The 24,573-nt window shown below is 34.8% G+C and overlaps 1 protein-coding gene across 2 annotated transcripts; it reads left to right on the plus strand.

Moving 5' to 3' along the window:
* The first annotated feature begins 1,634 nt into the window (after nt 1–1,634).
* LOC7478128 (separase) lies at nt 1,635–24,210 on the plus strand. 2 transcript variants are annotated; one of them, XM_024598219.2, is made up of 27 exons: nt 1,635–2,430; nt 2,606–2,783; nt 2,869–2,973; nt 5,020–5,154; nt 5,259–5,749; nt 6,757–6,862; nt 7,007–7,132; nt 8,253–8,546; nt 8,629–8,745; nt 8,886–9,104; nt 9,258–9,359; nt 9,495–9,641; nt 9,728–10,093; nt 10,191–10,280; nt 12,301–12,564; nt 12,663–12,786; nt 12,891–13,637; nt 14,953–15,184; nt 15,396–15,498; nt 18,218–18,415; nt 19,423–19,478; nt 19,556–19,785; nt 19,881–20,118; nt 21,377–21,785; nt 22,683–22,922; nt 23,083–23,170; nt 23,268–24,210. In XM_024598219.2, the coding sequence occupies exons 1-27, from the start codon at nt 1,754–1,756 to the stop codon at nt 23,783–23,785; spliced, it is 6,600 nt and encodes a 2,199-aa protein (XP_024453987.2). In that variant the 5' UTR covers nt 1,635–1,753; the 3' UTR covers nt 23,786–24,210. The 2 variants fall into 2 exon arrangements, with proteins under 2 accessions (XP_024453987.2, XP_002303173.4); XM_002303137.4 differs by having other exon boundaries at nt 1,636–2,430; nt 19,872–20,118.
* The last annotated feature ends 363 nt before the right edge of the window (nt 24,211–24,573 follow it).

Genomic DNA, 24,573 nt, shown 5'->3' on the forward strand with positions numbered 1-24,573 from the left:
TTAGAATGCCGGTAAATCATTTTCCTAATCTCTGTTACATTACTGAAAATAATATTTGACAGTATAATAGCAGTTGCTTTTTAAATAATTTTTCGTATTAAAATATATGCTAATGATATTTTTTTATTTTTTAAAAATTATTTTTGACATCAGCACATCAAAACTATCCAAAACATATAAATCATATTAAATTTTAATAAAAAAAAATTTTAAAATTTTTTAATAACACAGTTTACACTGCATTTCTAAACGGTTTATAAAAAAATTGAGTTTCACGGTGCTAAATTACATTGTGAACAAACTAACGGAATATTGTGAATTTTAATAGTGATTTTTTTAATATTTTGGTTATTAAACTTTTTTTCTCTGTAATTGAATCTTTTTATAGCTAAATTGATGGTTGATTGTTTCTAATTTGTTGAGAAACGAAAATATTTAAAATCAGATAACCATGGTGAAAAACACAAGAAAACTATGTGGCATTTCCAAATTTGGCATGCATAGTTAATTTTGATCCTCCTAGTTTTCAACTCACATAATTATGGTCCCTTTGATTTTAAAAAATTCAAAACTTTATTTTATTTACTTTTCAATCCTTTTATTTAAGAGATAAGAAAGAGTCATCGCATTTTAGCATTTCAGTTGAGAAAAAAAATTCATTATTGACACTAAGTTTTTGTCACGAAAATATTTAATATTTATGTTAACAAATTCCATTCAAAAAGACAAGTTTCACTAAAATATTATTTAGCTTTATCTTATCAAGATAGTAGATTTGGACCGAGAAGTCTTTTGAATTCATGTTACTTTTGATTTTTTTTTATTGATTTTAGATTATTTGAAATTATAAATAAATTTATTAAGATTTTTAGTATGACTTTTAGATATTTTTGAATAAAAAACAAGTTAAAAAATAAAATTTTAATTATAAAATACCTTTGTACCGATATTCGAGGGACTAAAGGATCGTCATCCTGTGCGCCTAGTCATACATGTAAAATCTAGGTAGCCCAATGATAAAAGTTTGAGACTAAGAGATTTACTCCTTTCTATAATCTTATGTTTGAGTCATGTGGTTGCTAATATTGATGGTCACTGAAGGTTTACCTGGTCATTAACTTTAGGGCACGTAAGGATTAGTCGAGGTGCGCGTAAGCTGACCGGGACACCCCACGTAAAAAATAAAAAAAAATCTCTTTTAAAGGGCGACCTCTTTTGTTCTTCTTTTTCTTAAATTGTTTTTTCTGTATTTTACAACAAGGCCAGGCCAGTTAAAATAAATTGGTTAAAAAATAGTTTGATTTTTTTTATTATATACCATTGATTTTTTAATTTTCACGTAAGAGCATATTCTTTTTTTTTTTTATTATTATTATATCAGCAGGTGCTTTTTTTAACAACCTTCATGATTTTTTTCTCTTTTTAGGTGTTGTTTGATTAAATAATGTAAGATTTTTTGCTTATTTTCTAGAGAGTTTATAGTATTTTTTTTTTATAATATCTACGCATTCTCTTTTTTTGCAGTCCCTCGCGAAGAGGTTTGTTTTCTTTGCTTTAATATATATATATATATATATATATATATATGATAGTTTCATGAATTTACATCTACCCTCTTATTCGGTGGAGTAGTTCACTCCAGTCCATTTCTTTCTTTACGTATTCAAAAATTTAAAACTGGCTAAACTCCCGCCCTTGAAAACGAACACATCAAAGCACAATCTCTCGCTCACCCTCTCTCTCGCTCACAGCAATGGCGGCGTCTGTGGAGGAATCTTCTGCTCTAATCTCCAAACTCGAATCTCCATCCATTTCCACACCAATCTATTCTCCGTTCTCGAATTACCTTCTCCCATTCACCGATCTCTCCAAAAAGCCCCTAAATCAAAACCAAACCCTAACCCTAACCCGATCTCTCGCCAAGAAGTTCCTTCCATTCGTAAACCGCTGCCTTTCCATTCTACCCAAACGCCTCTCCGATCTCCTCAACTCACCCTCCTTCAAGCAAGACGATGGCGGAATCCCCGAACTCGTCATCGAAATGTTCGATGCTTACCGGCTCTGTTTGGATTGCTTGGAATCGGTGGCTTCGCAGTTGGCCGGTAAGCCCTACGCGGTGTATAGGCAGAGGTTGAGGCTGGCATGTTGTTTGGATGCTTGGGGATTGTACAGGGAGGGTGAGAATGAAGGGTTTCGGGTTCTGGAGAGGCTTAGGGGTTTGGATTCGGGACCGAAGTCGAAAAATAATAGGAAGAAGAAATTAGGGGAATATTTGCCTGTTTTGCTTGAGGATGGGGATTTGGATTTTGCGAAGATGGTTGTGGAGGTTGCGGTGGCTATTTTGAAGTGCGTGGCGTTAGGGCAGAGTAAGAATGATGAGGATTATAAAAGGGTTATTGGAATGGTACATGAGGTTAAACCCTGGTTCAGGTGTGTTTGAGTTTTTAATTTTCTTAAAGCTTAATTAATCTTGATTGAATTTAACTTATTGTCGATGCTGGTTGAATTAGTGGATGTGCAATTCACCTTTTGTTTGAAGGAAAATGTTGCTGATGTTCACTGGGTCCGTATTGCTGACTAGTATATATCTGAATGAATGTTTTAGGGTGTTAGATGCCAATTCACATGAGAAGTTACATAGGATGCTCGTGACCTACCTACGGAAGTGTACCCAGTTTCTCGCAGGGGAGCTAATGATTTTTGATGGAGGTACTGTGTGTGCTTTCTGTACAGCAACTTTAAATGAGTATGCAGAGTCGTCTATGAAGGATCAAATTTACAAGGTAATCTAGTAATCTATGGTTGATTTATGGCCACATGGATTGCTGGGAGATTTATGCGTTTCTCTAATTGGTTTCTGGTTTGCAGTTTGCTCGTCATATCTGCTCTGTTTTCTTCCTTCAAGTTGATAGATATTCAGTCAAATTTGACATACTGATGTGTGTTTTGGACTCACTTGCCCAAAAATGCAAGGTAATTTGAACACATATATCATTTACATTACCTAACTGATCACTGGCATTTTGTTTGTTAACTGTTAAGGCGCATGCTACCTTCGAACACTTTTACAGAAGTGTTTCCTATTTAATTTTTATTGTAGCAGAAAGTCCATGAAATTGGCAAACGCCTTGATTTACTCTACTTAGAGAGTTGCATTTTATTAGAGGTGCAGATTGATTCATTATCTGGTCCTAGTTATTGTTTCTGCCTTTTGCTCTTTTCAGTCGGATTATGCAGTTTTTATGCCAGGATAGAAATGCTCTCTTGCAACTTGTTTAGTTCATTTCATATGAAAGATATGTTGGGTGGCCTGTTCTGTAGGTTATCTATTTAGAACTTTGTCACAAGATAAATTTAATATTTGTTTTTGTCAAGGATAAGCAGTCACGATAGTACCAATCATTGAATATATGGATATGAAACTTTGAGCTAGGCTATTATTTGACTTTACTTGCTCTTCTCCTTGGTGAATGACGAGTATGATTTGCTATGTATTTCTAATTACTTTTCTTGAAAATAATTCCACAAGATATATTTCTTGTCTGTGTATCTTTGAGTAAATTTGAAATTACTATCCAAATCTGGAATCCTGATAGTTCTTGAAGTTAAAATGTACATCATAATGAACAATACCTTTTCATTTCATGATAGTTGGAAGTTAGTTTGCAAGTGGATTATTTAGGATATTACTAAGGGTGAAAATGAGATGTGCTGAGCTGAATACAACGCTGATCAACCTTGGATCGAAAATTTAACTGCTAAACATATATTGTTTTGCCTTGAGCTATTCTTTTAGCTAAATGCTCAAGCTCAGCTTGTCAAGCATTTATCGAGCTTGGCTGCTTAGTCCAGGCAGGAGCTTTAGATTGGATTCCAGTTCATTATTAGTCCTACTAAGTTTGAATTGAATAGCATATTTAAGTCTGCAAATGTAAAAGGAGACTTGTACTTTTTTGCGTGGCATGTATTGACATACACAAAAGTGAATATATTCCATCAAGTATCTTAACTCATGATTTTGTGACCTTGCCTTTTAAAAAAGAACACTCAGGACCTTTACCAGAAAATTAGTTTGTGAAAAAAAACAATAAGAAATAAAAAAAGGAATTATTAGTAATGAAGATTGACAAAATTAACATTTATCCATTAAAATCTAATTAATCAAGTAAACCTTGCTAAGTCTAAATTAAATGCAACATCTATCAATGTTTCAAGATCCTAATTAAAAAACACGTATTAATTGCACCAAGTACTTCCCTCCTCTCCTTCCATTCAATCTGTGTGGAGGAATTTCTTGCTTCGTTTTGTTAGCTATACCCCTCAATAAATCTGAGAGGAGAGATTTTGTCTTTAAAGAAAACATTTTCTTTTTCCTTGAAAAAACATATTCTTTTAAGAAATAACAAACCATTTTGTTAACTGCATGAAAGCAGTGGCAAGTGATAAACTTAACTTACAATCTTGGGGAGGAGGAAGTGGAAGTGTTGGATCTGCTAAAGAAGAATAAAACACAAAAGTGGAGTTTTAATGCATCAAGGAAAAGAATTGGACTACCACGAGTAATTAGTGAACAATGAATCTATAGTGGTTTGAATGTGCTTGTTTATCTGCTGTAGAATATGAAGTCAATGCTGGATATACATCAGGATTAAGGGAACTTGGTTCCATTGCACTGAACACATGCTTCATCAATGGTTAAAGATAAGGGAGTGATTGGCTTTTAGCTTTATACATGCCACGATGAATATGACAAAAAATATTCAATTGCCTTTATGCTCATGAACAAAGTGAGTTGATCTACAAATAGCTTGTGATCGACTCATTTTCTGAATGAGCTTAAAAGTTGCTCAAGATTGGCTTGAAATCTACTCTGTACGAGTAGGACCAAGCCACAAACACAGTCGAGTTTGAGTTTAACTCAAACTACTCAGTTCAAGTTACACTCCTAGATTTTACTTAATTTCTGTATTTAAGCTCTGTCTGGAGTGATGATATTATTTTCAACTTTTTTTTTGGCAGGTTGAAGTGGAAATTTGGGGAACAGAATTAGTTGAACTTGTCGCTTATTGTGCCAGTAAATGTCATGCTGCAACCACAATTTCTTGTAGTACTTTTGCAGAATGCCTAAATGATTTAGCTGGCGCTTTCTGTCAGGTATTTGATTTAGTTATAGGCTCCCGTCTATCGTACTTTGTGCAGCAATCACATCATTATGTGGATGTACTTGTATATGCTTTGAAATTTAACATGCTTGGCAGGTTATGACACCATTGGAAATGATTATCAGACTTTATGCCATTGGATTGTCCTTCATTGATCATAATGCTAAGTCCATGATTGGTGATGTTATGCCATCCAAAGGTGCAAAAGATGAGCATGCAGTTGGTATTCTTGATGGAGTTACACTTTGCAATTTAGCACCCGTACTTGGTTCCTTACGAAGCTACTTTTATGATAATTGCGAAGAGAACTGTGTGTTATGTGGGATTGACTACCAAGATCTTGCTTCTGATATACATTTAGATTCTCACCATGGAACCTTATTAAATTGCACACAAAAAAGTAGAGAGGTTTATCTACTAGCTTACTTAAATGTACTGAAGTTCCTCTGTAAGCCGCTTTCTGAACGTGTGATCTCTCAGAACAAACAGATAATTTTCGAAAATGATGTTGCTTCTCTTTCTATGATGCTGTGTAGTATCCAAGAAGCATTTCATCAGTTCAGTGACATTGTTTTATATTTTCACAGGTAATTATGTATAATTTTCTGCATCTTCTTTTCTATAAATAACAAGAGTAATATTTGCATCCTCTAGCAAGTGAGTTCATCTTTTCCATTTCATTTAGAATCTCACAAAGGGTATTGTGTTTGATTAAATATTTGTTTTTTTTTCTTGGAGTAACAGTACTTGTTGCTTGTGTCTGTCGATAATCGGTTTGAAACCAGGAGGATAGTGCCATGTTGGAGGATCCTATCTTGAGTGAAGTAGAAAAAACACTGAAGTAGAAAAAACAGTTGGAGGTGTATTAGAATTGTTTTAACCTCTATAAGATGCACAACTAACCAATTAAACTTATTTTAGGATTAATTTTTACCAAGGGATATTATGTTTTCTCATTCTATTTCCTTTTTAGTTTATACCACTTAGGTTTTCGTGCTACACGAGTGTTGATTTATTTGAGATAGCTGTGATTTTGAGTATTGAAAAAAAAGACTTTTGAGAATTGAAGAATATCAAGCAATCTGTCCTTATAGCGAGTTTGAATCTGTTCCTATACTTCTAGTTGCATTTATTGTATCCATCATATATAACAAAATGCGCATCAGGACCTTCTTTTAGTGATATCTTTTAAATTTAATAGATGAGGAGCCAGCATGTTGCTACACATGACTCCCCATTTTCAAATTTTAACATTTCTAGTGCATAATATATGCTGTCTCCCCATGTACGTTAAAGAAAGGCCTTATTGGAGATCCTGTTAGATGTCAAGGATATACTAGATGCAATTAGAAGTTAAATTTTAGATTTGAGGCTAGCTTGAAAGTATAATTGGTAGATCAAAGTTAGGTCCTCTGTAATTAATTTCTTTGTTTTTCCCCTTTTCTTTTCTTCTCCTTCTCCTCCCGTTCTCCTTTCCTCTACATCATTTGGTTCCTTTACTATTTAAAACTATCCATGGATGGAACTTTGACTGACATCTTTAGCTACCAATATTATCTAGCATTCTCTGAATAATTCTAATACATGGGTGCAGAAACAAATCTAAGAGGGAGGCAGCTGGTTTTGATGAGAACAAGATGATTCTTACTGTATCTGTTGCTACTTTCATTCTATCCAGCAGAACAAAACACAAGTTGCAGGTTCTCTCTTTCTTGTAAAATTAAAAAATCCAAAGTGATTGCCATTCACTTAATAATGAACTATTGATCCTATATAAATGAAGGACAACATGTTGCTTTTTCAAAGTTTGATTTTGCTGATGGGTTTCCCCTTTCTTATTACAGAAGAGTGTTCATCTAATTAAGCAGATCATTGCTAGCGAATGGATCCAACCTCAGGGGTTGAAATATATATCTGCTTCCCTATACAGTGTTGGCTTACTTTTGTATAGAAATAAACAAGTGAATGAGGTAATTTCTTATGGATGTGATTTCTAACTTGGAAAACATATTGGCATTAACTTGATATCATATCTGGCTAATAAACAAAAAAATTTTAAATTATAAAAAGCCAATTCCGCTTTCATTTCCTTTTTTTTGCATGGTGTTATTTGTCTTTTTGCAAGAATTTTGCTTAAATAATGGTGCCAAATTTGAATTTCATTGAAAATCCAATGGTTAAGAAGTGCATTGAGGATGCAGTCATTTCATCATATTTGCTTTAATGCAATGCTACCACTTATTTATAGTGCTTCTTTTAGAGTTTAAAAGACATTTGTGAAGGTAATACATAAATGTACCTTATAAAGGACTACATGCTGCTGTTTGAAAGTGTGCCCTGTGTTTTGCTGACACATTTTTGGTGTAAAGAAAGTGGTTGAAGTTACTGGTGTCACTTGACCTCTTAGGAACCTTGAAATGGGACCATGCATCTTGAATTGGTTACGTTTTGCATTCTGAGATTACAGCTATGCATGGCTGGATTGCCAAAATTGACAATCCAATATATAATTTAGGTTTTGTGCGTGGTGAAAGGTGTGAGATAAAGAAACAAAAGGAGAAGAAACATGCTTTTGTTAAATGGCTTAGAAACACTTTTCTTAATTAATGTGAAAAACATGCCGTGCTTCTTTTGGAATTTACCTCCTAATGTTTAACCAAAATAATTTTTAAGGGGCACCCCTAATCAATAAGACTGCCCCTTACATACCACAACTAATCTAAATGGCTTTCCCTGTGGCTTACACGTTCCATGAACCAGTATATACTGTAATATACTGTGTTCTAGGCAACTGTGGTATACCCAAGGTAACAATTACGGTGGGAGTGGTATAATGAGAAGAGACGTGGACTGTTATTTGATGGATTAAATCATTAAAGGAGTGTTTTGAGTGTAGACATATGATCACCTGGATACATGGAAAGCAGGTCATGGAGTTAACTTCATATATGCATAGATGTGCATGTTGATTACTATTCCTTTGGTATCACCTGGAGAATATGTTCTTGTACCCTTAATTCTCTTGCATCAAGATCCATGTTTTATTACCTTTTTTTAAAGCCTTCTTTTATTGATCATTCATCTTTGCAGGCTTTGAAGCCATTGAAATTATGTTGCAGAGCATCATGGAAATGTGTCAAACTTCTATCTGAGATGTCTATGCAAAAGTCTGAAGGGTTTGTTGGTGATCTTTCAGAAGATGCTATTCTGGATTTTGTCACTGAGGCATGCAACCAAACAGTTTTTCTTTTGGATGTTCTCCATAAATCTGGCAGTCTTAGGGTGAAAAAGATCATTGTAAACAGTCTTGAAAATTGGTCTGTTGCTGAAGATTTGTTCAGAAGGCTGTCAGGTCCTGTGCCTTTGGTGAAACAATGGGTGAAGGTAGCATCTGCAAGATTCCAATTGTCTTCAGTATGTTTTTTCTTTTTGTTTTTTGGCTGTCTAAATATAGTTTAATTTCCAGATGCAATGTGAGAATAATAAGAACATGATTGTGGATGATGATGCTCCAACCTTGTACTGTTTGCTATCATCGTCTATGAGAGTGTCAAAGAGGACAATTGGTAAAATTTTACAGCAGGTCTGAGCATTTTTCATGTTTCCCTTATGACAGATGTTATCAGTCCATTCCTTTTGCATTTTTTGATTGTGGATTAAGTCTTTTTTACTTCTCACCATTGGCCTTTTTCTCTTCCTTTTCTTTGTCCCTAACATTTTCAGGAGCTTCTTGCTTACGAAGAAATGTATGCTGTGCATCCTGAATTTTGTCAAAGAATGCAAATGGAAGTTATAGATATCCTCTTGAAAGATGTATATGTCACAGATAGTCATTTGCAGAAATCAAGAGTTTTGATCAGAAAAGGACGGGCACTGAGGTCCTGTGGTTCTGAAGGTTTGGAGGACTGTATACAATGCTTGTCAGAAGCAATCTCTGTAATTGTGAGTTTTTTGGCCTCAGTGCATGTTTCTTGCTCTTACCTTCTCTTTGGTTTTTGTTTTTTTGATAAACTTCTTACCTCTTCTTCATGATTAAAGGTTCAGTAGATGCTCTTTGCTCTGTACAATGATTTACTTACATACTCGCTTGAACAGAATGATGAATCATGTAGCCATGGAACTCCTGCCTGTCATCATTTAGCCGTGACATATTGCCTACGTGCACTATGTACCCAGGAAGTGGAACCAAACTCAAAGGTGTTAATCACAAAAGGCTAGTTCCCTGATTTCACTAAATGCTTTAAGGACCATCTGTGTTAGTATGCATATACACAATTGCTAATGAAGCTTTCTATTGTTACTAAATGTTTGCTTGGTTTTCCTTACAATCAGCAAGTCTTTCAAGATATCAAAGCTGCCTTAGATCTTTGGTTAAGCATTCCAATCCCAGATTATGGCATTGCGTACGATGAGGGTATCATGTCGCCTGACAGTGCACTTTTGTTTCTATATAATATAGTTGATTTGTTAGCAATGAAGGTATTTTTATAATCTTATCGTTTTCTTTTATCATTCTTTACTTTTCAGCTCATAGCATCATTGCTTTATCTGTTCTTTGTATTCAGGGTTCTATGGAATTTCACAATGACATATATAAGTTGATGATTAGATTGTTTGAATGGAAGAATGTCCAACTGGAGATGTGCTTATCCATTTTGTGGGAGAGTAGAAGGCTTACCCATGCTCTTTGTGTTTCACCTGTAAATGATGCTTTGATAATGACCTCACCAGGTTTTTCTGGAGAACAATTCAGGTCTATTGATTCCTGGATTCATTGTCTAAAGGGGTCCCCACCTTTATTAGTTGGGTTCCAACATAACTTTTCATATCTATTTACAAACTTTCATTGCGACCCTGACAATCAGAAACCTTACAAGTCTGATATCACTGTTGATGATGTTAAAGAAGCTGCCTTTAAACTCATTTCGAGTGTAAGATTTCCCCTAGGACCTAAGTTGCCTCTTTCATTAATTTCATAATCTGTTGTGACACAAAACTGTTAATAGTTTTCTATTATTCTTCTCATAGGTTCCTGCCACAAGCTATTCTTTTTTCATTGCTGGACATCTTTACTATGATTTGTGTGAAAGACTTCTTGCAAATGGGCGTTTGTTTGAGGTAAGGGAGCAGTCTCTGGAAATCTTGTTTCTTGATTTTCTGAGACCTTGATTTCACTTTTTTGATTCTATTCTGTGCAAAACAGCACGCCTAATTTGGATGACTTTGTATTGAATAACTACATACCAGAATGGCCTACTATTTCTGATTTCACTTTGTCCTAGTATAGGATCTCAATTAAATTGTTTTGTGGGAATTCATGATATCTTCGTGAAACAAGAATATATCTCTTGTTTTAGACCAGCATTGTAGGTGAAAAATTAGTGTAGACTGTTGATTGGAGTGTGCAAAATAGTAAGTCATATCTGGATTAAGTATGGGAGAAGCACGCTCGGAATGCAAAATGTATATGCAACCATACCATTACCATAGTTTTATGTAGACATTAGCAACATTGACAAAGAAGGGCATCAGAGGTGTAAGTGAAGCATATTAGATATTGCAATTGCAAAGGTGATTCAGTAAGTGCTTTGAGTGGGTCTTACAAAAGAATGATGACCATCGTTCAGGAGGGAATTGTAAACTCTTCACCAATAAATAGTTTGATTCATATGTTGCATGATGAAAGTGGATTATTGAATAATTCTTGAATCTGTCTGCCCAAAACTTTTAGTCTGGCTATAAGCTAAATGGCAGATTTTGTTGTTTGTAAATTTCAAAACAACACTGAAATGGAATTGTGCCCTTAAAGCACTTGTTCAGCATATTAGACCAACTTTATGTGAATCCTGGAGCACTTCTGGATATTGCTTTTTTTGGATATAGCTGCTATCACAATGCACATTTAATTGTTTTGAATTTGAGCACACATTAGATCTCCATGTGAGAGATGTAAAGCACCAAACTCAAACCTCGTGGACACATGGGTTGTCAGGAATAGCAGTGATTGTTCTAATGTAATGTTTATAATCAAATTTTGGTCCTTTGAAGATTACATGCCCCTATTAATTCATCTTAATTCTGTTTTTTCCATTGCAATTAAAGTACTTTTGTTCTTATACCATCTGCCTTTTCTGGTGCCCTACACTTGTCCTATTGTTTCAGTTGCATTTTCCACTTTGTTCCTTATTTAAGCTGTCAATCTGTTTTGAGTCACTTGTTACTAAAGCAAATGCCCACTGTTTTGTGGCCTAAGTAAGTTTATTCAGCTTTTATAAAACATGTCTCAAAAGTAGCTTCTCATGTTTGTCTCAGTTTGGCTATTTTGTTTTGGTAATGTAAGGCATGTTAGCTGTTATCCACATACACTTGTGTTATTTCTAGCCTGAAATTGTTTCATTGTTATCTTTCTTTTCTTCTCTTTTCTTTCTGTACTTTGAAATTTGAATGTTTATGTTGTAAAGGATTATTAGAGAAAAATGGTCAGGCATCCAAATGGAATCATGATAGTAGTTAAGATAATTGGTAAGCATTTGCAAATAGCAACAGAGATTGACCATATTTGATTATATTTTGATTTTTTAATATGAACAAATCAATAAGCTATAGAGATTCCTTAGCCTGTACGTATGTATTTCTAGAAAGTCCCACTTTTTTCTTCCATTTTCTAATGGTTTGGGAGAAGTTTATCTATGAGGCTCTTCAAAGTTGAAAAGCCATCCTGTAATTCCAAAAACGAATCATATTCTGCTGTCCCACCTAGTTCACTGGCTTATTCCTGTAAGATGCTTAGAAATTACTTTTTTTCTCAATGATATCTCGATTTTGGTAAGTTATAATTTCCCCTCTTCTCTCTCCACCGGAACAAAACCACTCTTATACTCTATCTGCAAGCCTGTGTTTATTTTTGTTAAAGCTTTGCAAATAACTTTGTTTCAACTTATGCTCCAGTTCACTAGTTATACTGTCGTATACTTTGTAAATATGGCATTGCTTCTTTTTGTGCTTGTTTTGAGATAGTAATTTTGTGCACTGCACCCTTATATTGGTTCCATAACGGTTAGTAGTTAATCTTGATGTTTTAATGCCTCCTGCTGCTCATATGATTTTAATTTTGACTATTTTTATCTCATGTTTGTAGGCACTTTCATATGCTAAAGAAGCTCACCGGTTGCGTACTAAACTCTTTAAAGAGAAATTTATGTATACTGTTGAGAAGCAATCAGAAAACTGCACTGGAGCTGGCAGTGATATGCAGAAGAATACATATGGTCTTTCTGATGTAAGAATGCAAAAATCAGTTGCTTGTGAAGTTTGGTCATTCGATACCCTTCCACAGGACATGGATGCCTGTTATCTTAGCCCATGGAAAATACTTCAGTGTTACCTTGAAAGCACTCTCCAGGTCACCCCTTCTTTGACCAACACCTTTCTGACCTAGAAATTTAAGGCTGATTCTCTTCTTTGCATAGAGTTTATTGATTTTCTTTGGATCCCTTGCAGGTTGGAACTATCCATGAATTAATTGGAAATGGAATTGAGGCTGAAATTTTTTTACGGTGGGGTAAAGACATCTCCCGCTCCCAATGCTTGCCGCTATTTATAGTTGCCTTTTCCTCTGTTTTAGGTATGAATTAATTAAGATCATGCTACCTGTTTCCCTGTATTAATTTCTGTGTTACGTAATAAATTGTTTTGTCTATCCTCTTACTATATCTGTTAAAACATCAGGTAAACTGTACTGCAACAAGGGGTCTTGGGATCTGTCAGAAAAGGAACTTCGAAATGCCAAACACGTTTTGGTACATGGCTGTGCAGATTTTTCTTGTTTAAAGTGTGGATTGATGCTTGAAGCCACAATTGATCAACGACTTGGTGATTTATCCCATAGTCTCTTTAATACAACAAGGAGTATAGAGAGACTATCTCTTGCTGAAAGTTTGTACAGATCAGCCCTAGACAGACTAGGTCATCCTGAATGGAAAAACTCTGTTAGCTATTCCAAAGATGTGGAAGAAATTGAGGGAGCTTCTGTCTGTTTCCCTACTTGTCAGGTGGGGCCTAAATTGAAGATGGAAAGTCAAAAGTGTAGAAAGACTAAAAAGGCAACAAAATGTTTGCTAAAGGAGCAATCTTCTGTAACGGAGCACAATACTAGATTAACTCGTTCCAGATATCATTCTTTTCAGAATCAGAAAGTAGACAGTTCTGCTGAGGTACAAGTCGGCCCTTTAAATCAATTGAAAGGAAACAAAACATGCGATATAGTTGATCCTAATGGTCAGAGGCAGTGGCTCTCTGGAAGAAAAAGTTGCATGGTTGATTTGGGGTGTGAAATCATTTGCATTTGCAATGGAAAGAAGTGTTGGTTTTGCCTTGCGAGGGAAGTTAAGGAATCTGGATTGTTGAGCAATTTCATATATCTGAAATGGGAGTTTGCTCGTAGGCGGCTATCAATAAGGCTACTATCTGGCATTGGTTAGTGGGAACTGAGTATTATTTCTTAGTTTGGTCATTGTTGCACGCACAAGAAATCATAAATTATAAGTTATGATAATTCCTGGTGTCATATCTGAATTATCAGTTTAAGATAGTCTAATTTCAGTGGATTATTTTGGTCCGCTCAATGATCACTTAAAGAGTGATGCAGAAGAGTTGAGAATTGATCCTTCAACAGAAAAACAAGGACAACTTATTCGGGATATATGAGTGGATGGGCATTTGTTGTGGTACTGAGAGTATTAAAACCTAATGATTAAATGACATATATTGACTCTTGCATGCAGGTAATGCAGGAACGCATAAGGGATGTTCTGGTGCTGTTTTTTAGGAGCTATGAACAGTGTTTAGAATAGGGATTTTACGTGTTTTAGTTATAATAGTTATATAGGATTGATTGGGTATGAAGGTTTGGATGTTTAGTAGTTCAATGTAGATGTTTGATGGTTAGAATATAGAAGTCTGTTTTCTGGAAATTGTAGAAAGATGTAGGGAAATACTACTTTTCCTTCATAGTTAGTTTTCTAATCCTACAAGGACTTCGACTCTTGAATAAGAAAATACTTTTCCTACCTAAACCTACTTAATTATGGACTTCTTGCCAATGAACTGTAGCTCATCAGGCACCAATGTCCCTCCTGTTCCCCAATAGGTCTTGAGTTCAAACCTCTCTTTCGTAACCAAACATATTTTAGGACTTTTTAGTTAAAACTAAGAGAAAAAAAAACTTAGATCTAGATAATTTTGAGCAACTTTGAAATTAGAGGAATACCCTTGTATATGAATATTTCGCACAACACTACATGTGTTCTGATTATTTTATTGTACACAAACATATCAAATATCACACATGCTTCAATATTTGTGTGGGTGAATTCATGTATAGAGTTTTATTTTTTTGTCAACGGGACATGTTTTTATTTATTTGTGAGTGTACACATACATTTTTAATGTCATTAGATTATTCTATGAAGTAATTTAGTGTAGCCATAGTGATACAGTAGATACGAGATTTCTTTAGAAGTTTTTATAGCAAGAAAAATGATGCAAAGACTTTAACGTGGCATTTTTGTCTAAACAGTAGACCGGGAAAGGTTATGAAACTTTTTCCTCACAGTGTATTTTTGTTCATCCATGCTGATAGTAGCACACATTATACATGTAAATATGCACACAGTTTTCCCAGCTAATATAAGGACTAACAATGACCTGGATATATATGGAACTTCATTCATTCTTTCTTCACTCTTAATTTTTAGATCCATCCAATATTATCTATGTTGTTTAATTTCAGGAAAATGCCTGGAAATTCAAGGCAGATTTCATGAAGCACATGAAATTATTTCACAAAGCATCTCTGTCCTAGTCAGCCGAAACCCGTTCACTCATGCTCGTATTCCATTCACTTTCTTGCTTGATCTAGTCGGGAAAGAGTTGCCAGGGGATGTATTCAGTATAGAGCGTGCAGCAGTACTTTACGACATATCTTGGTGCTCTCTGAAGAGCTACTCCTCAAAGGATAATGGGTATTTGTTTTAATGGATACTTCCATTTTGCATGTTTCTCAATGATTAAATGACTCCCAGGGGAAGAGATATTTTTTTCATTAGCTTTTCATCTTGTTTTGTAATCTAGACTAAAATCCTAGCCTACTTAGTAATCAGTTTTATAGCTTGGTGTTATAAGTGGGCTTTTTAACTAATTGACTTACTTTTGTCTTGATATATTATGCTCCAGGACTATCTGCTGTGATCTATACCATGTTCAAGTATCAAAAATAGTGTCTTGGTTGATGCTAGCATTTGTACTCTGCCGGCAGGTTCCTGCAGTTCTTCAGAAGGTCAATCTGTTTTTTGTTTTTTTTCCTTCACATCATTAACCATTTCTATTCACTAGTCTCATTAATTTCGATTGGTTTTGTTGCTTTTTTTTTCTTTTTTTATCCCTTGGTTTTAGTATTGTCTTTATAATATATGTGTGATGACTTGGTAGAGGTTTTTTTGGTTCTTTGCTTGGAAAAATGTTTAACTTGTTTAAGGTATAAGGCCTTCAGATATTGTGCTGTGGTCCTATATGTCGGACTTCCAGTTACTCTTCTACCTTTAATTGATTAGTTGGAGTTGGGCTAAGCCCTGTTTTTGTATTTGATGGCTCAACTCCTCACAGGAAGTTTCATGGGTTGTCTTTGTTTGTTTGGGATGATAATTTTGAACTGAACAATTCAAGATCAGTTTAAGAATTTCTGATGCTAACTGAAACAAAATTAATAGAGAGCTAAGCTAATTGAATAGAGCGAATATTGTTGGTACTGTTTAGTGAAATCAAAAACTTCAGTCCAGGTGAGGTTAAATTTACTACTCAATTAGGGTTGTTTATGCTGGAAGGCTCCTTTAAAATTTTAAATGTTCACAAAATGTTTGCATGGTCCAATATGTAATGCCTCACCAAACCAAGCTTAAAATAGATTAGCTTTGGAAACCACATGCAGACATTTTGGAACCCTTCTAGCCTATTTTTAATTTTTGTCAATTTAGTGTTCAGGAAAAAAAAAGAAGCTTTTCGACCTCAAAAAATCTTGATTTTTTTTGGAAGCAAGCTGGATTCTCTGTTAGCATCTGTTAAAAAATGATCTCAAAATACATTTTACAGGGGGTTTTGGTCTTGATCAAAGGTTGACCCATTGACTAATAGTTAAATCAAAAAGAGGCTGACATATGGGGCAGCATTTGCCCAAAAAATGATTGTTAAAGGACTTAGCTGACCAATTTAGTAGTGCAAGCCTTATTGTTCTGCAATCCTGATTGTTCAAAAACAAAAACTGCGAAAATCCTTTTAATATATGAGGACAGGATAATAGAATAAAATTACTTCCTCAGCCACAAAATAGGTGGTCCATAAATGTTAAGAATCAAATTTCAATATATTTATTTCAATTAAAAAGACATTATGTTATGCTCAACTCATAAAAGACTAAAAGCTATTTGATTTGAATGAAACATATATAAATTAAAATTTAATTTGTAATGTTAGTGGCTCCTTATTTGGGATGACGGGCATATTTTTCATTCTATCGAGTTTGGGGGTTTGGGTTTTCTAGGCTTCTGAAAGTCGTAAGGGAAATGGAATCAATTTTCTTGAGGTTTTGAAATGCCAAACAGAGCCATATAAAGTGATGACTACAAAATAGACCAAAGGGAACCAATGAGATTGTTTTCTTGTGTGGAATGAACACTCCTAATGCCAGTGCAGCTTCTGTTTTCATTCTGACTGAAGACAAGGAGACTTTCTAATGTAACAAAAGTTTCTCTGTTTCATTAAGCATGAATAAAACAACAATGCCTAACGATCTCCTTTCTGTAGGTATGATATTTATGAAAAAGTCTGATCTTTTTTATTGGAAGTACGTGGACTATTATCATACTAGGGGAATCCAAGACAACAGGACCTGTTATAAGCATTTGTTTTCCTTGTAATTGATTATTCTGAATATGGATGGTAGTGTGGATTTTCTAGACCAATTTTGCTGACATAAGTTTGCAGAGGTTACAACAATATTTTACCATGAACTAAGTTTAATCAAATGCATGTTTAGTTATATGATGTGACTCCATCGAGGTTTTTTTTTTTTGTGTGTTCTGGGTTATATATTCTTTGTTGGTGGATTGACTATCACGCACTCCAGGATGCTAATTTTGTAGATGAGTTTCCTATCATCTCATTTCCGGTCATGTATTGGAATGTTGCATGAAGAATTTTTGGGAATATGTGGATGGTTTGAGCTAAACAAATCCTTTCTCTGGGTTTGTACACCATGAATTTGGTTTAAGATGTGGGATTTCTTTTTGCAATCATGGTTTGCATTCATGCTTGCAGTTGTGGTGTCATTGGGCCATTGATTGTGTTATGAATTGTTCTCGTCGTTGCAGCTGTAATTTATAAAAAAATACAGATAACTTTTACACAAACCTAAAAATTTAAGACTGCAAAACTTTCACAGCATATACAACATTTACTACTCAAAGAAAGATAAAAATGATGTTTCTAGTGCAGTGGCTGTGATTGTCATGTAATGAAAGTTGGAGCTGCTATGCTATTGAAGCGAAACATCACCAAATCCCACTGGCTATAAAATCCCATTAAATATTTCTATTCAATCATTGGGCTCTTCTAGTGGACCTAAAAGGATCTCTGCAGTTGATTTTCATTAGTAGTATATTGAAGTTTTTCTAATTTCTACAGGGCACTAAGCTTACTGTGGTTGGTTTTATGCTCTTAGATGATAATGCACTTAATCTTATTGCAATCAAATCTGAACATTATCTTGGATTTGAAGGAGAGCATTCTTTTACACTAATAGATGAAAGCAATGCAGAGGTTATATCAATCACTTTTGATCAGAATTCTGGTTTTTTAATGGACTTGGCATGTCTGATCATTATAATCCGAGTTTGCCTTTCCTTTTATCTTAATTTCACTTGTTGCTTGCAGCTCTGGCTTTACTTGTGTTTCCTTTTATGCCATCTTGAATTGGTTTTTGACTTGCAATCATACTTCAACAGGTTTCCAGATTACTTTCAGCTATATTTGTACTTTCTTCTTCTAGCAAGACATTTTCGTTGTCAAATTATAGCAAAGTTCTCTCAGAAAGTCATTGGGCTTCATTTTTTCATCAAGCTTCACTTGGAAATAACCTTAACTGTCAGTTCCTCTCAAATACAACTCTGAAGCATAAAGCACAGAACTTTGCCGATGATCAGGTAGACCTGCATGCTTTATTTGATGAGTAGCTTCTTGAAGAAGTTTATGTTTTATGTTTTATTTTTATTTTTTTTGTTTACCTTACTTTTTCATGGTTTATGTGCCAATCAATTTGAGATGTCATTGGTCTCTCCATACTTTAGTTTAGAGAGTTCCAATAAAAACTCTGAAACTTGTTTAAGTTTGTATGGAAACAATTCCTGTTTTGATTTCAATCGTAATTTGTTGCAATCTATATCAATGATTTGCTTTGTTCAAAGCATGAAAGAACTCAAACAATTAAGAATAGGAAGCAACGCATTCTCTGTGGTATGGTGTGTTTTCTCAATGCTGGCTCCATTTATGTTTCCATGTTTATTGGGAGGTACATGATTAATTAAACCTCTTTTGTGTAATTCATATATCTTCACATATGCGTGGAAATATCCTGTTTTAGATTTGCATATGAATACATGCAAGCTCTTTGTTTGAGTCCAAGTCTGTTCCTTTTTTTATTTAAGAGGGAAAAAACTTGGGAAGCACTTTGTTTTGTTCTGTTTGAGTCCATGATTGCAGGGTGATGGAGTGTTAGGTTTTAATGTTGGTGATGGTTAAAACTAATCCTAATCATGGGCCTACTTTTCACCATGATGAATGTTGTCTGTTTCAGTAAACTTGTATTAGCGTAAAAGTAATTCTAAAGATCTAAAGCTGCAACTCTAAACTGCTTAATTTTAATAGTCTGAGCTGTCTTGTTTTTTGAGAGCTTGGTTCTTTTCAGGAAATATATGCTTTGTGATCAGCAAGCTTCTTCTGGCTCATATATATATATATATATATATATATATATATATATATATATATATATATATATTCTGTAGGTTACCGGTTGATGGTGTCAAAATGCAGACCTAGAAATTATTAACCTGTGCCTTTTCTCAAGTATCTCAACCTTCGTGTTGATTGTGCACATGATTGGCATATTAATACCTCATGCTTTTTCATAATTTAATAATTCTTTCTTCAGGGCTCATGTGTGACTGCTTCAGCTTGGGAAGGAGCAGAAACATGCAACTTACCAAGGTTTCTGCTGTCTTTTGCATACTAAAGCTTTCCATGGTTCCAAACACATTCTCAGATACCTTTTGTTCATGCTGCAGGCTTGCTCCCGAGTCTTTTCAAGATTTGGAACAATTTGTGACAGAATTTTATTCAGGCCTTCCTTGCACAACCGTCATTTGCATAAGTTTAATCGGAGGACCTTGCGCAAATTTATTAAAAGATCTACTGCAATATCCTTCATGTATTAGTGCATGGATGTTGTTGTCACGCTTAAAGTTTAAGAGTCAACCTATTATGATGCTTCTGCCTGTGAATAAAGTTTTAGAAGGTACACTGATTAACATATGTCTGGATAGCTGGAATTCATGATTTTCACACACAGATAGTACTGAATAATTTGCAACAATTTGTCAGAAACTTCAGATGATGATTGTGCTATGTCTTGCACTGGAGAGTTTCTTGTGAGCAACAACTTAGATAAACACTGGCATTGTCCCTGGGGTTCGACAGTGGTTGATGATGTGGCTCCAACATTTAGATTTATATTGGAGGAGAATTACTTATCTTCATCAAAATTTCCCCTGGAAGACACAAAAGAGAATAGAAATTTATGGTGGACGAAGAGAAAAGAGCTTGATCATCGACTTGGCAAATTACTGAGGTAGTTTCTATTGCATTTTTAAATTGTTTGTGTCAGTTTCATGACTCAAACATAGTCAGATTAGGGATAACAGCATAACTAGTCCTAAAACTTTGTATACTTCTTGATCAAGTCTTAAAACGTTTTTGTTAGGTTTATCAAATATTGAAGCATTTTAGATTTTTATCAAATCCACATGGTCAGTTAAATATTCTAGAATTTTAAATTTTTTCTCAAGTCCGCAAGTTGTTGCCTGTTAGAAAAGATGTTGAAGGCTCACATTGTAACTCATTATTATGTTGACGTGCGTAATTTAATGAGAAAGTAATTTGCCTCATTGTTGCCACAGAAAAAAAGAAGTAAAATAAGATGTGAAACTGCAAATTCAAGGACAATAATCTCAGCCTTAGTCTCTTACCAAAAACCAATTTCACCCTTCAAAACCTGAAAATTATAAAGGCCACTGAAAAAAAATGACATAATTCCTGCAACCAGTAAGATTTCCATATCTTGATAGAACACAGATTCATAAATAAACCATCTTGAAATTCCAGAAATCAATCCCATAAATCTTCTGAAGTATTGACAAATGGAAAGAACAAGTTTACTTCAGGCTTGTGTGTGGCCATCTTGAAGCTTCAAAGTCTAACTGTTTGATCAGGAAACAGACTGTTTTTTGGTTGGGATTTTTGCTATTAGAGTGCTGCCATCTTCTACTGATAGCACTGGTGATTTTTGGTGGGAGGTTGATTGTAAAATACTGTGCATTGACTAGTTCTCTTGTGAATTATTTATGAAAAACAAGCACGTGAAAATCCATCATTCACTTTTCTATTAGGTGTTTTTTTGCAAAACAAATGCCCTTAGTTGAATATTCCATGTAACAATTGTATATCAAATTAATCTTCACTAATTTTCCATGTTGGGTTATGACTTGAGCATTTAAGAGCCATGTAATATTCTTTCAACAAAGTCCACTGCTGACTTACTTTGACATAAGGTAAAATGTTTAGATGCTTTATTGACACCAATTTAGTTTTAGGACTCTAGTAGGAATCTTCAAAGTTTCTTGGATTTTTTTCTGGTGCCTGTTAGAATTTCCTGTTTGGCTCAATTAAGTTAGCTTTAGCATTAAGCTCTTATTAGTGGCTGTTGATGAACTCTGGCAGATATGCCACTTATCCATATGTACATCTATATAACAGCTTTGGAATTGTTTCTTAAAATTACTCAATATTTTATCTTGGTTCTAACTGAATATGATGCCTTTATGAACCAGGAAAATTGAAGATTCATGGCTAGGCCCTTGGAGGTGTGTTCTTTTAGGAGATTGGTTCAACTACTCACGCCTGGATTCTATAATGAAGAAGCTGGTGCATGATTTGAAATCCAAATGCAAAATCAATACAAATGAAAGCTTTCTTAAGGTTATTCTTCAAGGTGCAGGACATTCTTTCAATGAAGAAGCTTGTATTTCGTCATTAATGTCTCTTAAAAAGGGTTGCTTCATTGCTCAAGCTGGATATTCAGAAGAGAAAAGGTGTGAGATATTTTCTGAAGTGTCTGAAGGGGCCAAGAAACTGTCTGACCTTGCTGTCCAATTGGTATATGATGCTGTGAATGAGCTTCAAGAAGAAGAGTCCACAATTAGAGAACCGGTAATTTTGGTGCTTGACTATGAGGTGCAGGTAGGTCTTTGTTGGTTTTTCCCTTCCCTTCCCTTCCCCTATCATTATGAGATTGAACTTGACTACCTTGTCAATTTTTCCATCTTTATAACTGTGATGGTAATTGGCCATATGATTGTTGAGTTCTTTGTAAACTTAAATGCAAGCATGCAAACAGGAAGGGTTAGCTTTAAAAATGAATGATGGGGTGGATTGTTTCTTCTGTATATAATTGAGACTGGATACCTTGTCCATTAGGTTTACGATTAGAAATCTGAAAGGTTTCTCTATGATATGTTTTGTGAAGTTACAACTAATGTGAAGTATAATAGATGATGGAAACGACTCTATTGAAGGCCACAGTCTAGATGAAAAATACATTTCATTATATTGTTATGTCATCCTGCTGATAAATCAGTACACAATATTTTGCAAAAGAATACTGATAGTTCTCATCTTTTCTAAATAAAAAATTAATCGGAAAGAAAAGGTATTGAAGGTAAACTATTTGTAGTATTGATTCGTGAACACCTCAAAGCCGTTTATCTCCTATTATTCAACAATGACTAATCAAGTTGACTTCAAAGCTGAACTGACAAACCTGATAGCTGGCTGACTTGTAACCCAGCCTTTAGGGCAATGGGTCTTCAGATATTTTCCTGTCATGCTTCATAAGTGGAACTGTCATCCAGGTCACTTTAAGTTTGATAGTATTTGCTAGATAGTTGATTTGAGTGATAATTTGAATGTTCTGATATTGGTTATATATATCTTTATCTGCAAATCCATTTATACTGACAATTGTCTCCTTTAGAACTTTGACTGCATCCCTTTGGAGTGGATTTGATTAATTTGTTTTTCTTTCTTTTGTGCTCTTTTGTTTCATTTATAACTTGTTAGACTGGTTGTTATATGCAGATGCTTCCATGGGAGAACATTCCGATACTAAGAAACCAGGAGGTTTATCGAATGCCATCTGTTGGCAGCATCTGCTTCACACTTGATAGAAGCTGCCGCCAACAGGAGCAAGTTGAGAAGATCACTACTGCCTTCCCTTTGATAGATCCCTTGGATGCATTTTATTTGCTGAATCCTGGTGGTGATCTTAGCAGCACGCAAGTGGAGTTTGAGAACTGGTTTATAGATCAAAATTTGGAGGTAATTTCTTCTTGCCATGAAAAGCAAATTGCATACTTGATAATATATGTGCAGAAGTCTCTGGTAATATTGGAAAACCAAATTGGTGGAAATTCTTTGCACTCTTTTTTTTTTTTTTTCGAATTCTTTCTCCAAATAATATTCATTGAAATCCTTTCAGGGGAAGGCTGGATCTGCTCCCACTTCTGAAGAATTGTCCTCTGCCTTGAAAAATCATGACCTCTTTATATATTTCGGCCATGGAAGTGGTATGCATGTTAAATATGCTACATCGTGTTTTCTGTTGTGCATAAATAAAATAGTTACATTGCAATGGTGTTGATTCTGTGACTGTGTCTGGTGTAGGCGCACAATACATTTCCCAGCAAGAGATTCAGAAACTGGAAAATTGTGCGGCTACTCTTCTAATGGGATGCAGTAGTGGTTCGTTATCGTTAAATGGGTGTTATGCCCCCCAAGGTACTGCACTATCGTATCTACTTGCTGGTTCTCCTGTCATTGTAGCTAATCTTTGGGAAGTGACAGACAAAGACATAGATAGATTTGGGAAGGCTATGCTTGATGCTTGGTTAAAGGAAAGATCTAGTGTTTCCTTAGGATGCGATCAATGCAATTTAGTAGCCAAAGAATTTGAGGCAATGAACATAAAGGCTGGTAAAGGTAAGGCAAAGAAAAAAGTTCCGAAAACAAAAGCTGCCGGAACATTTGATGGTGGTGTTGTAATAAATTCTTGCGACCACAGACCAAAGATTGGAGCATTCATGGGTCAGGCTCGTGAAGCTTGCACCCTCCCTTTCCTCATTGGAGCATCACCAGTATGTTACGGAATCCCCACGAGTATAGGGATAAAGAAAGATTTATAGCAGAGTGGGAAACTGGCTGGGGCTTTGATACGACATTCAAGTAACCAAGCATCGACTCCTTGCTTGATTTTCTACTTGTGATAATAGTTTTCAATCAAAGTAAAATGCTTGTCTCCAGCCAAGATTTTAGGACATAATTTATGGAGTCCTTGCAATGTTTCCCCCATTTTTTTCCTTCCTCTTTGGTAAATGTAAATCTGCCTGAGTTATTAGGTCAATTCCTGATCCTTGAGCAAGACAATGCCTCTGGATAGTGTAGATAGATTAAGGGAAATTGCTCGGTTTTTGAGTATTTCTATCCGACTTTCATGATCATACCTGTGGTTGGTTGACCAGTCTAGCTACCTTCCAGCTTTCATGTCATTTCTGCTTCCGCTTTAGAATTTATTTTATTTTTATAGCATTTAATATCATTTATTTTTTTATATCTAAGTTTAAATAATTTTATGAATACATTTTATTTTGATAAATACAAGAGTATGAAATTAGTTTTTTAAATCATGCAAAATTCTAATTAAAATGGTCAATAATTAGATGACAATAATTGACATCGAACAGGTGCTCAAACAATCTATATTGAAAGGTGCTTGGTTTTTGTTAATGAATTCATAAATGTTGATTAAAGAACCGCATAATTCTCTAGTCTGTAATTTAATCTTCTTTAACTTGCGTAGATTAAAGAACCGCATCATTCTCTAGTTTGTAGTTTAATCTTCTTTAATGATAGATGGTAGTTGGTTCAATTCTTGTTTCTCTCGGTTCCATTGCTTAATCATTTGGCTTAAAAA

This window comes from Populus trichocarpa, chromosome 3 (assembly GCF_000002775.5).
Source record: "Populus trichocarpa isolate Nisqually-1 chromosome 3, P.trichocarpa_v4.1, whole genome shotgun sequence".
Classification (NCBI taxonomy): domain Eukaryota; kingdom Viridiplantae; phylum Streptophyta; class Magnoliopsida; order Malpighiales; family Salicaceae; genus Populus; species Populus trichocarpa.